Source organism: Pipistrellus hanaki (assembly GCF_964339955.1).
Source record: "Pipistrellus hanaki genome assembly, chromosome: 1".
NCBI classification, from domain to species: domain Eukaryota; kingdom Metazoa; phylum Chordata; class Mammalia; order Chiroptera; family Vespertilionidae; genus Pipistrellus; species Pipistrellus hanaki.
In genome coordinates this window covers 72,353,700-72,366,603 of record NC_140503.1, presented here as the reverse complement: position 1 = coordinate 72,366,603, position 12,904 = coordinate 72,353,700, and the positions used below count along the sequence as shown (strand labels likewise).

Below are 12,904 nucleotides of genomic sequence, written 5' to 3'. Positions count from 1 at the left end.
ATATTAGAGGCTGTTCGGATATTTTGGATATAAATAATTGGGAGGGAGAATTCAGGTTCTCCTTCCCCATTTGGAGACAGGAAAGGAGGGAGAGCCCTATGGTTAATTCTGAAGATGTTGCTCGCAGCAAGCTCTGGATGCAATCTGATAGCTCCCCCCTATTACTAATGCTTTCAGTCCTCCTTGCTTCCAGTCTGATAGTAAACTCTCTTCTGGATCAGAGAAAAGCTGTAAGCCTGACCAGGCAAACAGAGAAGCTGATTCTCAGGAGAGATGAAGTCAGGGAAACAATGCAGCTAGGACAAAGAAGCCAAATAGTTTGTACCAAATTAATTTCCCCAAAGATATTAACCCCCTTTCCTTTCCCATTCCCTACAGCTACACTAAGGTTATAAAAGGTGTTCAAAATGTTGAGACAAAAATAATAGCATGATTTGTTTGCATATGATTTTCCTATTCATTTTCTAGCTAAATACAAAGGAGTCATTTTCTCCATTCTACTTCCTCCATCCCTTGCCCCTGATGTGTTAGTCTGGGCAAAATCAGTTGATGAGTATTTAATTGGAAATGTTTAGCTTCAACCACAGTTTCTTCTTTTCCTTGTTCTTGATCCTTCTCGTATGGCCAATAACAGCCTTTTTCTTTTCCACCCTGATCATTTTCACTTGCTAACGCCTTTAAATGACATTACTTTTCTTCTTCTTACTACTTACTCTTTATCGTAAATCTCCTGTGGGCCAACCAAAGTGGAGGGGGGGGGAGGGGAGAGGAGACATTCGCTAGCCCTAAAACCAGACCTTCTATTACATAGTCACCTGAAATATTTGCTAAAAAGTTTCATTTCCCAACACCAGGGGGTGTCTGTCTATCTGTCCTAATCTGAAGTTAGAGATTAGTTCCAAACCTTTTACTCCTTTTACAGACACTGAAGTTCCTTCCCTCCTTAAACAGAGCTTTGGGTTCAGGAAGGGGTGTCTTTTTATTACAGTTTATCTCTCATTCTCTCTGGACTTGCACAAATTTGTCTTTTTCCTAGTCTATTCATCCTCGGTCTCTGCACCACCCTCAGCCTCCTTTGCCCCCTTTCCTTTGGCTACCTGTCTTCCACCACCTCTCTACATGGGCTTCCTGGCCTTTCTGGACACTCCGTCGGCGTCTCTGAAACTCTTCATGTACCTACCTTTCTTCTTTTTCCCTGTCTTCCTCTTTATGGACCCCTTCCTGTCTCAATCAGTCTCTCTTCATCTCTCCCAGTCCCCACACTAGGAACAAAGTGGTGTTTGCACAGAGCATGCCTCGCGTCTCCCGGTTCTAGACCACGACATTCCACCGTGCCCCTCCGCGCATTCCAACTGCAAACAAAGAGTCCCACCCTAACTTTTCCCTGTCCCAATTATCGAGTGATGTAGTAGCAACTGCCCAAACTTGCCCTCCTCTCCTCTCCTGGCGGCGAATCTCCACCTCCAGGACTGTTAAGACCAGCTCCCAACACCCCATTCCGCGTACCCGAGATCCCTGCGCAGACACCCCTGTTTCTCCTCCACTCGGTGCTCCGCCCCTCCCGGAAAGTAGATCCGGCCAGGCAGACAAAAGTTTGGGAGAGAAGTTCCGTCCGTGCTGAGTGTGAGAGCGAGGGGGGCGGGGGCCGGAGCAGTGGGCAGATCGACGCGTGGACCGACAGACCTGCGGACGGGACAGCCGTAGGCCCTTCAAACCTGCTTAACCCCTGATGCGCGGGGGTTCGCAGCCCCTCTTGCTGGGGGATGCTGGGGGGTTCCTGGCGCCGGGCATCTGATCCAGCCGCTGAATCCTGGTGCCTACCCTGTGCCCCAGGGCAAGCAGAGCCCGGCCGCAGGCACAGAGGAGCGGTGGCCGAGACGCTGCGGGGAGCGGGGCAGGGAGGGGGCTGCAGGCCCCAGGCCCGAGGGCATGGAGCGGTTAGGAGAGAAAGCCAGCCGCCTGTTTGAGAAGTTAAGACTCTCGGACTCCGGCAGCGCTAAGTTCGGCCGCAGAAAGGGTGAATCTAGCCGGTCCGATGGGACCCCCGGGCCGGGCAAAGGGCGCCTGAGTGGGTCGGGGGGACCTAGAAAACCAGGGCCCCGTGGAGCTGCCGGGGGACCTGGGGATGAGCCGCTGGAGCCCGCCCGGGAGCAAGGACCCCTGGACGCTGAGCGGAACCCGCGCGGCTCCTTTGAGGCGCAGCGCTACGAGGGCTCCTTTGCCGGGGGACCGACTCCCACCCGGGTCTTGCCGCTACCTCAGTCCTTGAACCCAGACTTTCGGCTGGATACCACGGCCCCAGCCCTAAGCCCCCGCTCCAGTTTTGCCAGCAGTTCCGCCAGCGACGCGAGCAAGCCGTCCAGCCCCCGGGGCAGCCTGCTGCTGGACGGGGCGGGGGCCGGCGGGGCCGGGGGCAGCCGGCCCTGCAGCAACCGCACCAGCGGCATCAGCATGGGCTACGACCAGCGCCACGGCAGCCCCCTGCCCGTCGGGCCGTGCCTGTTCGGCCCCCCTCTGGTCGGGGCTCCGGCGGGCTACTCCCCCGGAGGGGTGCCGTCCACTTATCCGGAGCTCCACGCTGCCCTGGACCGACTTTGCGCTCACCGGCCCCCGGGGTTCGGCTGCCAGGAGAGCCGCCACTCGTACCCCCCGGCCCTGGGCAGCCCCGGGTCTCTGGCCGGGTCTGGAGCGGGAGTGGCGGGGCCCTTGGAGAGACGAGGGGCGCAGCCCGGGCGGCATTCGGTGACCGGCTACGGGGACTGCGCGGCGGCCGCCCGGTACCAGGAGGACCTCACCGCGCTGCTGCGCCTGCGGGAGGCCGGTGCCCGCGGGGACCCCTCGGGCATGGAGCCGTCTGGTCTCGAGGAGCCACCGGGTCCGTTCGTCCCGGAGACCACCCGACCCCGAATGCGGGAACCCGAGGCCAGAGAGGACTACTTCGGTGAGTGAGACCAGTGGTTAGGGAGCGAAAGGGACCCCTCACCGGCCCGACGGCCCAAAGCGCCGGCCCCGGGGGGTCGGAGGCGCAGACGCGGGGCTGGAAAAGAGGCCAGAGGGTCTTCCCCTTCCTAATGGGTTTCAATGGACTGGGGACCCCTATCCTGCTGAATTCTAACCCCCCCGGATTCTCTCGGGAGCCCCAGTTCTCAAGCTGTAGGATCTCGGTTTTTTCCGCGGTCCCAGGCCTCTGGGAGTGACCCGCGGACAGTGAGAGCATCCCCCCTATTCTCCGCCCCCCCCCCCCCACGACGGCGGTGCCCTGCAGGCTCCTGCGCGCTGAGCCCCCACGCGGGCCCCGGCGCCGCCCGCAGGAATTTGGGGAATTCGCGGGGGGAGGACAGGGCGGCGGGCCGCGTGCGTGCCGGCTCCTGTCCCCGAGCTCCAGGTGCCCGCGGGCGGGGCGCCGCGCCGCGCAGGGCGGGGCGTGGGGTGAGGAGGTGGGGGCGGGGGCTGCTTCCCAGCACGCGCGGAGCTGGGGCCGCGGGGGAGGAAATGAGCCTGGGAGGGAGGACCCTCCTGCTGCCCGCCCGGCGCTGCTGGCTCGGTGCGGGCATGGGCGTTTGAACAGAGACCTGGTGGTGGCAGCTTCTATGTCCCCATTCGGAAGTCAGGGCAGAAGGCATGGATAACCCTGTGTAACTGCCGTTTGGCCATCACCTGCTCAGAATTCAGCTTAAGGTGCCTCCCATTTTCCTGTTGCTGTTAAGGAAACCTGGTCGTTGGCTCCCCCTGCCCCCACGTAGTTACCTTTAAGAGCATTGATTTTATGTCTCAGCTATGGGGAGATATTGGGGTACTGAAATATCTTTTAGCCAAGACCTACAGGCACCTCTTCACTATTTAAGTACTCATCCGACTGTGATCATAGAAAGAACAGGAAGAAGGGGAGGGCTCACCCAGGGCTATGGGCCTCTTCAGTTTTCCAAGCATCTCCTCACCTTTCTCACCGCCCATGTCCTGCTCTAGGCCTCTATGGCTAGTAATGTGAATAAAGAGAGAGCGCCAGCCAGGGAGGGGGCGGTGCAGAGGAGGTACAGGGGTAGCAGGGCTGCAGACTGGAAGGGGCCTGCCTGGTCCAACCCCCATCCTTTTCCCTCTGCCCTTAGAGAGGAAAGCCCACAGCAGAGGCTTTGGTCAAGGGAGACTTAAGTAACAGGATGCTTCTTGCAATTTTCTTTTGAGGCCCAGGAAAAATGGGTGTTGGATGGAAAGAGGTCTCGTTGGCTAAATCATCAGAGCCAAAAGGAAAAATGAATTCAGATAAAGTGCAATAAAATGACAACAAGAACCTAGATTTGGATTTCTGGGTTAGAGGAGGTGAGGCGGACATGCCTGAGCAGCTTGCTCTTATCTTCCCATAATGTCCAGGAGAAATGGCTTGGACGGGCCTCCTGGCCTGGCAATCTTGGGGCAGATCCTCACTCCGAGGGGGAGGCCACATTTTGACCCCAGAGGAGGGCCTCTTCTTCCTGTGGGTCAGGTAGTCTCCTCTGTAAGAACCCCCAGCCTAACTGTGCCCTCCTGCTCCTGTCTTCAGGAGGGGCCCTCTTCCTTGGCTACAGCTTTGCCCAGCTGCCAGAGGGTGGGAGCAGGACAGGCCTGGGCCCATCAGTTGCTGCAGCTGCCGCACGGGCTCCCAAGCCTCTGGGCAAAAACTGGGATGGGCCCCAACAGGCAAGGAGTGTGGCAGAGTGCCGAGGGGGAGAGGTGGGGCGGGGTGAGGCAGGCCCGTTGGGATCTGCTCCCCAAAGACAGGCCCTCACCTTCACTCATGGGCCTGGAATTGGGGAGTGGAGGGAGGAAAGGACACACCCAGGAAAGGCGGGTGCCAGAGCCAGGTGTATGCATTTGTGGGGTGGCGAGGGGGGAGGGACTGAAGGCAGAGGGGGGTGGAGGGAAGTAGTTCAGCTCTGACCCTTCCGTGATGGGAGATGACTGAAAGAACTTAGGGGTTCTATCTCCCATCCCCCTCTTCCTATGCCACCCTCCTGGGAACACACCCTGCATTCTCCCCGCAGGAGTCATGCTCACATGGTCCCCTCTGCGCAGGTCCCACTGCTGAGCCAGATCCTTCTTTTCCTCCTTTGGAAGTCTGAGGTCTGGAGCAGTGAGAAGTCGTTCTTGAGCAGAACATCAGCTCATTTTACAGATGGAGAAGCAGGTCCCAGAGAGACTTGCTGGGCCCGGCCTTCTTTCCCTAGGGAGTGTGTGGACCGGCATCTCTGTTGTCCCACACGGTGCAACAAGGGTCATTCTTGACCTGCTTAGTCTTTTCTCCCCAGTAGGAAGTAAGCATTTGAAGGCTGGGGACCATATCTTTGACATACCTCCAGTTTTCCACAGCATTGAGCACAGTATTTTTGTTAGGCACAGAATAGATGTTCAGAAAATAAGAATCTGTTGGTTAATCAATACATAAGAATGGATCCACTCAGCCAAGACCTTGCTTCATTCCATCTCTTAGTACCCTCTCTGCCCAGAAGGGATCCATCACAGGGAGGCTCTGGCCTGTGGTACTGGGCACAATCAGGACAGACCGGGAACCCCAGGTTCTGAGCAGGGGGAGTAGGACGTGATGCTGACAACATCTCTCCCCTCAGGCACCTGTATCAAGTGCAACAAAGGCATCTACGGGCAAAGCAACGCCTGCCAGGCCCTGGACAGCCTCTACCACACCCAGTGCTTTGTCTGCTGCTCCTGTGGTGAGTGCTGCCCCCAGATCTGGACCAGGGCCCAAGGCCGCCAGCGCGCCCCACACACAGACACAGTCACGAGCGCCTTGGGAAGCCGGAGCAGAACGTGTGCCTCTTCATCTGCTCACAGAGCAGCTGTCCCCACCATGTGTCTGGACCGCCATTGCTGCCCCACCTTCTCTCTCGCTTCCCTTCTCTGTGCCCTACCTGGCTCTCCCGCTCCCATGCCGGGTCTGCTTTCTGGACTCTTCTTCCTCTGCTCAGCCTCTGTCCTCCCCTCTCTTCCTTCCTTTGCTGCCTCCCTGCTTGCCCAGCCTGGACTCCTGCCTGACCCTCCAGCCTCTCCTCCCTAGGGTTTGGTTTTGGGCAGCCAAGTTGCCTAGGGCGACAGTGAAAGACTGGAATGTAGGAAAGGCGGGGGTGGGCTGAGGGAGTGGGGAACTGTCGGGGGCAGAGAGGGGGGTTTTCTCTTGGCTGGTCAGAGTTCAGCCACCTCGCCAGAGTGCAGGCCACCGGGCCATGCCAAGCTGATGACATCATGCTCCAGGAATGCCCGCTGTTAGCTCAGGAGGCCCGAGGCAAGGGGGGAGGGGACCTGCTCCCAGTGGCCTTAACTCCCCAGCCCTTCCCTCACGTCCTGTCCCTCATTACCTCCTCCCCACTGCTTACCCCCTCCGATTCCTCTGCTAACCCTTTCATCTCCTATCTCTGCCTGTCTGACTCCAGCACTCAGTGTTTCTCTCACTCCTCCACACCTCAGCCTCTGCCTGGTTCTCTTTAGGTTCATCTATCTGTCTGTCCTTCTGTTTATAGGACCCCTCCCGGGTATGTCTCTTTTCCTCTGTACTCCCCTGTGTCTCATGAGTTTCTAAGTAAGCTTTTCTAAACCCCTGGGCAGAGCTAGAAGTGGAGATTTGGATGAGAAGAGGGCAAAGGTGGGGAAATTGCTCATTCTCCGCCGTGGTCTCACTTCTCGCCCATTCCTGACCATTTAGATGCCCTGGAGAAGTTCCTAGGTATTAGTTACTTGGGGAATGGTCCTGCGCTGGCTGCTCCTAGGACATCCTGCGCGGCCTCTGACCTGGAGGCTGGGTCCCTCTAAGCTTGGGGAAGAGCCTCGTGCGGCAGGAAAGAGGACCAGCTCCGCTCCAAACAAAGCACTTTGTCCTCAGCAGTAACTCCAAGTCCTGGCCTCCGCAGAGCCTGTCCCGGGATGGAGACCTGCGGGGCGAGGCGAGCAGGAGAGCTTTGCTCATGCAAGGAGGCTCCTAGGGTGAAAGGCCCCAGAGGGCAAGGCCTGTGACAGTGTGGCCACCTCTGTGCACGTTGGACACCACCTTTTTCAGAGCCCCTTGTTATGCTGTTGTTAATCCTCACCTGAGGATATTTTTTTCCATTGATTTTTAGGAGTGGAAGGGAGGGGGAGAGACAAAGAGAGAGGAACGTGGCTGTAAGAGATGCACATCGATTGGCTGCCTCCTGCACACCCAGACCAGGGCCGAGGATGGAGCGTGCAGCTGAGGCACATGCCCTTGACTGGAGTTGGACCCAGGACCCTTCAGTCTGAGAGCTGACACTCTAATCAGCTGGGGCCTTCGGAGCTCCTTTGACCGTGGACTCAGCCTGTGGTTGGCTTTGCTTCCCGGGTGGCTCCCCACACGCTGCGGGGAAGGCACTCATTTGAGACGGAGTTACAGAAAACTGTTGAGGCAGCAGCTGGAGGAGCAGTGAGCAGAGAAGCGGGGAGATTGGCAGGAATGAGACTAAAGCAGATTGGAATTGAGTCAGAGGGGATTTTTGTGTGGGGAGGGAGGAGGATAAGGAACCACACCCCCGGGGAGAGCAGGAAGCGGGAAGCCCTGTGCTGGGCACCGGCACAGGCCCCAGCCCCTTCTCTGCCGCTTCCAGGGCGAACTCTGCGCTGCAAGGCTTTCTACAGCGTCAACGGCTCCGTGTACTGTGAGGAAGATTACCTGGTGAGTGAGAGGGACCCCGGGGCTTAGCATTGGCTCCCACATGGCACCCCCTTTTTGGTGGCCCATTGGGGTGCCATCCATCCGGTCATTCTCAGTTTATAACATCCACCCTTGGTCTCTAGTTTTCAGGGTTTCAGGAGGCAGCTGAGAAGTGCTGTGTTTGTGGTCATTTGATTTTGGAAAAGGTAAGCAAATGGCTTCAGCAGAGACTCTGAGTGAGACTGAGGGGTGGAATCAGGGACTAAATGGATACTGGGCGGGGGGCGCGCGCGGAGGGGGACACTTTCAGCAGATGAATCACTCATCCATTCCTTCCCGGAGCAACTGTTGAGAGTGGCTTCTCTGTCTCTGACGTCAAGTCCTGACGCCTAATCCTGCCATCCCTAGACCAGTGTGATCTGGCCCCTCCCTAATTCTGCAGGCGCAGCCTGGCCCTCCACCTGAGCTAGGAGCATGGGGTTCTGGGTTTGAATCCCCTCTTTGCTACCAGCTAGGATCAGCTGGAACTCAGTTTTCTTTTCTATAAGAAAGAGGGATTGGGTTAGATCAGTTGTTTTCAGCCCTGGCAGCCCAGCAGATCACCTGAGAAGAAGCAAAGAAAAATGCCAAATCCTGCATCCTCACCAGACACTGTGATGAAGACGCCTGGATAAAATTCTGGGGTGGCACCCAGGCTTTGCTGGTCTTTAAAAGCTCCCTGGGTGTGTGGCCGGTGTGGCTCAGTTGGTTGGAACATCATCCCGTACACCAATATGTGACTAGTTCGACTCCCAGTCAGGGCACATACCTAGGTTTCAGGTTCAGTCCCCGATCAGACAAAGTGTGTGCAGGAGACAACTGATGGGTGTTTTTCTCTCTTTCCTTTCCTCTCACTTTAAAACGAATAAAAGCATGTCTTCAGGTGAGGATTTTAAAGATAAAAATATTAAAAGCTCCCTGGATGATCTTTATGCAGCCAGAGCTGAGAACCACTAGCCTATTTGCTTTCTAAAACCTTTTTCAGGGTTTCTGCCTCCACTTTTTTTTTTTTTTTTTTTTTTTTTTTTACGGAGAGGAAGGGAGAGAGATAGAGAGCTAGAAATGTCAATGAGAGAGAAACATCAACCAGCTGCCTCCTGCACACCCCCCACCAGGGATGTGCCCGCAATCAATGTACATGCTCTTGACCGGAATCGAACCTGGGACCTTTCAGTTCGCAGACCGACGCTCTATCCACTGAGCCAAACCGGCTTCGGCTGCCTCCACTTTTTAAATATATATATATATTTTTTAAAATATATTTTATTGATTTTGTACAGAGAAGAAGGGAGAGAGATAGAGAGTTAGAAACATCGATGAGAGAGAGTCATCGATCAGCTGCCTCCTGCATACCCCCCACTGGGGATGTGCCCACAACCAAGGCACATGCCCTTGACCAGAATCGAACCTGGGACCCTTGAGTCCACAGGCCAACACTCTATCCACTGAGCCAAACCAGCCAGGGCATGCCTCCACTTTTTAAAAAATTGATTTTTAGAGAGAGGAGGAGAGAAAAGCATCAATCTACTGCCTCCAGCACTCCCTCCATGAGGGATCAAGCCTACTGTCCAGGCATGTGCCCTAACTGGGAATCAAACAGGCAACCTTTCAGGGCATGGGACAATGTCCAGCTAACTGAGCCACGCCGGCCAGGGCTCTGCCTCCACTTTAAGGCTCTTTGGTCCCCTCTGACTCCATAGCATTGTTCCGGAAGGGTAGCAGGGGGGTGGGTGACTTTTGTGAGAGCAGCAGGGAACATCATGAGCAGCTGGGAAGGTGGGACCGGAGGGAGACTGATTCTCCTCCGCCTCCACGGCCAGATCCTACAGGCAATGGGCAAGTCCTATCACCCGGGCTGCTTCCGGTGCATCGTGTGCAACAAGTGCCTGGATGGCATCCCCTTCACAGTGGACTTCTCCAACCAGGTGTACTGCGTCACCGACTACCACAAGTGAGTGCACCCCTCGCCGTATGGTGCGGACCTGGGCTCAGGATTCCCGAATCGCAGCTCACCTCTGCCCTCTCTCTTTCAGAAATTATGCTCCTAAATGTGCGGCTTGCTGCCAGCCCATCCTCCCCTCCGAGGTCAGTGTGTCTGGGTTCTCCCGCAGGGCAGCCAGTGCCACTGCCTGTGGGGAAGGGACGGGACGTGCGGCCCGGACTCCCTGGGGACGCCCGCCGTGGCGCTGAGGAATGTACTCCGTGAAGATTCCCGTGTGACTCTGCTCTCGGGGTTACCCCCCTGACCCTCGCATCCGGGCCCGGAAGTGTCTGACAGCCTCACTGGGCCCAGGCTCTGCCTCTTCTCTCCCAGGGCAGAGAGGCAGACTTTCTGAGGCCAGGGTCATCAGAGGCCGGAGGAGGGGCTGGAAAAAGGTGGGGGGAATCCTCAGGGCCAGCAGGAAAAGGTGGGGAGTGATTTATCCTGTGTGTGCTGAGGTTGTGCTTAGCCAAAGCCGACGAGGAGCCAGACCCTGTTGGGCCTCCTTGTCCCCAGCTTAACCTCCGGTATTTATGCCGCCTGCCCCTTTCCCTCCCTCCGCTTCCCCTGCAGCCGGGAGAGATAGGCAAGGCCAAGCCCCCAGAGACAGGCAGAGGGAGGGGAAGTTCCAAGAGGGTTTGCAAAGCCCGTTGGAAAGCTACAGATGACTGCAGAGAGGCTCTGGAGGCCTTTGTCTGGTCTTCCCATTGGGTGGGTGGGGCCTGCACAGGGGAGGGGGAAGTGGGGCTGTCAGACTGCTCTCATCTCCATGAGGGTCTGCATTATTTCAGGGCTGCGAGGACATTGTGAGGGTGATCTCCATGGACCGAGATTATCACTTTGAGTGCTATCACTGTGAGGTGAGTGTTGGGGGCCCGGACTCCTGGGAAATTGGAATGGGGCCCCGGGAAGAGTCAAGCCCTGGACCCGACTGTAGGAAAGCACAGATCATGAACTCTAGGAAAGTGCTCTGACCTGTCTCCAGACTCTGTCTCATCCTCCAGCCACTCTCTCTGGTCCCAGTTGTTTCGTCCTTTCTGAATAGGGTCTCCTGGTATGCAATGTAGACGGGAGCCTTTCCCATTATTTTTGCTATAGCAGCGACACCTGGTGTCCAGCTGAGGGATATTTTCATGTTTCTCTCCTGGGCGGCCATCCCTTCCCACCCACCCTTTTTTTCTCCTGGTCGTTAGAAGTCTGGGGTTGAGAAGGACAGACTCCTAAATGCCCCCGGTGCCTGGGCTGAGGTGAACCGGTGTCCCTTTCCCCTAGGACTGCCGGATGCAGCTGAGTGATGAGGAAGGCTGCTGCTGTTTCCCTCTGGACGGGCACCTGCTCTGCCACAGCTGTCACATGCAGCGGCTCAGCGCTCGACAGCCCCCGGCCAACTACATCTGAGCGGCAGCCACTGGGCTGCCGTCACCACCACTGACAAGTTCCTCTGGCCAGTGGGCCCCGAGGCCAGCTGAGGCCAAGGATGTCCTCTGCAGGCCTGGCAGAAGAGTCCTTTGGGGAGGCCCCAAGGGCCAGAGACCCAAAGATGATGACATTCCAAATGGATTGTGGAGGAGGAACCTTCCAGTTACCACGGTGGGGGTGACTGGCCTCCTTCCCACATGTGCAGCCTGTGCTATAGCATGAACTTACGCACGCACAGGCGGCTCCAATACACTGTAAAGGTCTGATTCCAGTCTGTATCTCCAGGTTAAGTCTATGCGTAAATCAGGCAGTGCTGTGGTCCTGGATTACAGGAAGGGAAGACATCGTGGAAGCTCCTGACTATTTTGTACCCCACCCATGGGGTCAGATAGGAGGGCAACCAGGTTCTTACCACACCATAGTCTCTTACTTCTGCATCTAGATGAAGAGGTGGACCTTTTTTAATGAGCTCTCTATCTCTTGGCCACCTTCTCTCTAAGGATTAAGAGAGCTGCTCACCTCAAGGCTGGGAATAGAGACCAGCTCCAGGGGGGCCTGCTGCCTGTACTGCCTGATTCTCAGGGACTCACGTGAGCCTGGGAAGACTGACGGGGTGCCCGTACTTCTCCTCAGCCGGTGGAGGTGGTTAGGAGTGGGTCTCGGGGGATGGAATTGCTGGGGGAGAAGCTTCAGGCTATTCACACTCCCCGGGTGTGGGTGCATCGAGCCCTCCTGCCCAGTGTGTGCCCCCGTGGGCGTATCCTCACACACGCACTCACTCCCTTCTCTCAGGTCACTCTTGCACCTGGTTCCCTGGCAGCAGCTCGCTTCCCCAGAGCTGCCGCCTTTCAGAGGGATCCAGGATTACATCTACTGTAACTCCCCAACTCGGAGGTTCAGGGGCGCCAGAGGGACAAAACACTTGGTTCTTGTTCACTTTTGCTGAAATGCGTTTAACTAAAGCTAGATCTCTTAAAACCATTTCACTGAAAACCTGTGTGTTTCAAGTTACGACCACTGCCAAAAGCTCAAATCCCTTTTGGGTATTTTTTTTATTTTTATTTCTATTAGCCATTTAGGTATTCTATTCTTTTTTTGTCATGCTTTGGGTATTTCAAGGATTTATATCTATTCATCCAAGAGTTCTTCTGAATTATCAGTAACATAAATTTATCAAATTTGCAGCACTTTGTAAATGAGAAGATTGCTTCCTCCTACCTTTATGTTATTTACTGTTCAAACACTTTTTTTAAAAAAAGCTTAAAGTTTCTAGCAATAAATATAATTGGTACAGACATTTTGTGTATCTTTTTGTGTGTGTGCGTGTTTCTTAATCCAATAATACTTTACAAATTAGATGCCTTGGAAAAAATAACAAAGCTCAATATGATTTTGTGCTTTGGTCTAACTTCTACATCCATGCTGTTAAGATGTCAATATATCTGAAGCAAATGAACAGGCATGTGACTTATTCAGTTGACTAACAATTCAAGGTTATATAGTCAGCATCATTAAAAAGTGAAAGGGTGAATCTGCTAGATCCTTTTGGAAATGCTGCAGATTTGATAAATATTTATTTTAGACTAATTGTCTCTAGGTAAATTGGTTTTAGGCAAATTAATCTGATAATTAATCTTGGATCCTTAGTCTTCATTCTCTGTCACTTAGAATTTCACAGTGGAAATGATGACTCCTGAGAACAGACATTTCACACTTAGGGGTTATTCTAAGATGACTGCCAGCCAATCTAGAAAAGGCAGAGAAGAGACCTCCGTGTGAATGTGAGTGAGTTCAGATTCATACCACTGACTGCCTGA

General features: G+C 55.2%; 1 protein-coding gene across 1 annotated transcript; it reads left to right on the top strand.

Annotated features, from left to right (window-relative positions):
- The first annotated feature begins 1,616 nt into the window (after positions 1-1,616).
- AJUBA (ajuba LIM protein) lies at positions 1,617-12,382 on the top strand. The gene is made up of 8 exons (XM_084879158.1): positions 1,617-2,941; positions 5,601-5,702; positions 7,602-7,669; positions 7,792-7,854; positions 9,508-9,638; positions 9,721-9,772; positions 10,460-10,528; positions 10,941-12,382. Exons 1-8 carry the CDS (start codon positions 1,930-1,932, stop codon positions 11,064-11,066), a joined length of 1,623 nt encoding a protein of 540 aa, XP_084735284.1. The 5' UTR covers positions 1,617-1,929; the 3' UTR covers positions 11,067-12,382.
- The last annotated feature ends 522 nt before the right edge of the window (positions 12,383-12,904 follow it).

Coding starts and splice junctions, on each gene's coding strand:
- AJUBA (XM_084879158.1), top strand. CDS start 1,930: ATGGAGCGGTTAGGAGAGAAAGCCAGCCGCCTGTTTGAGAAGTTAAGA. Junction 2,942..5,600: donor GGCCAGAGAGGACTACTTCG/GTGAGTGAGACC, acceptor CTCTCCCCTCAG/GCACCTGTATCAAGTGCAAC. Junction 9,773..10,459: donor AGCCCATCCTCCCCTCCGAG/GTCAGTGTGTCT, acceptor GCATTATTTCAG/GGCTGCGAGGACATTGTGAG.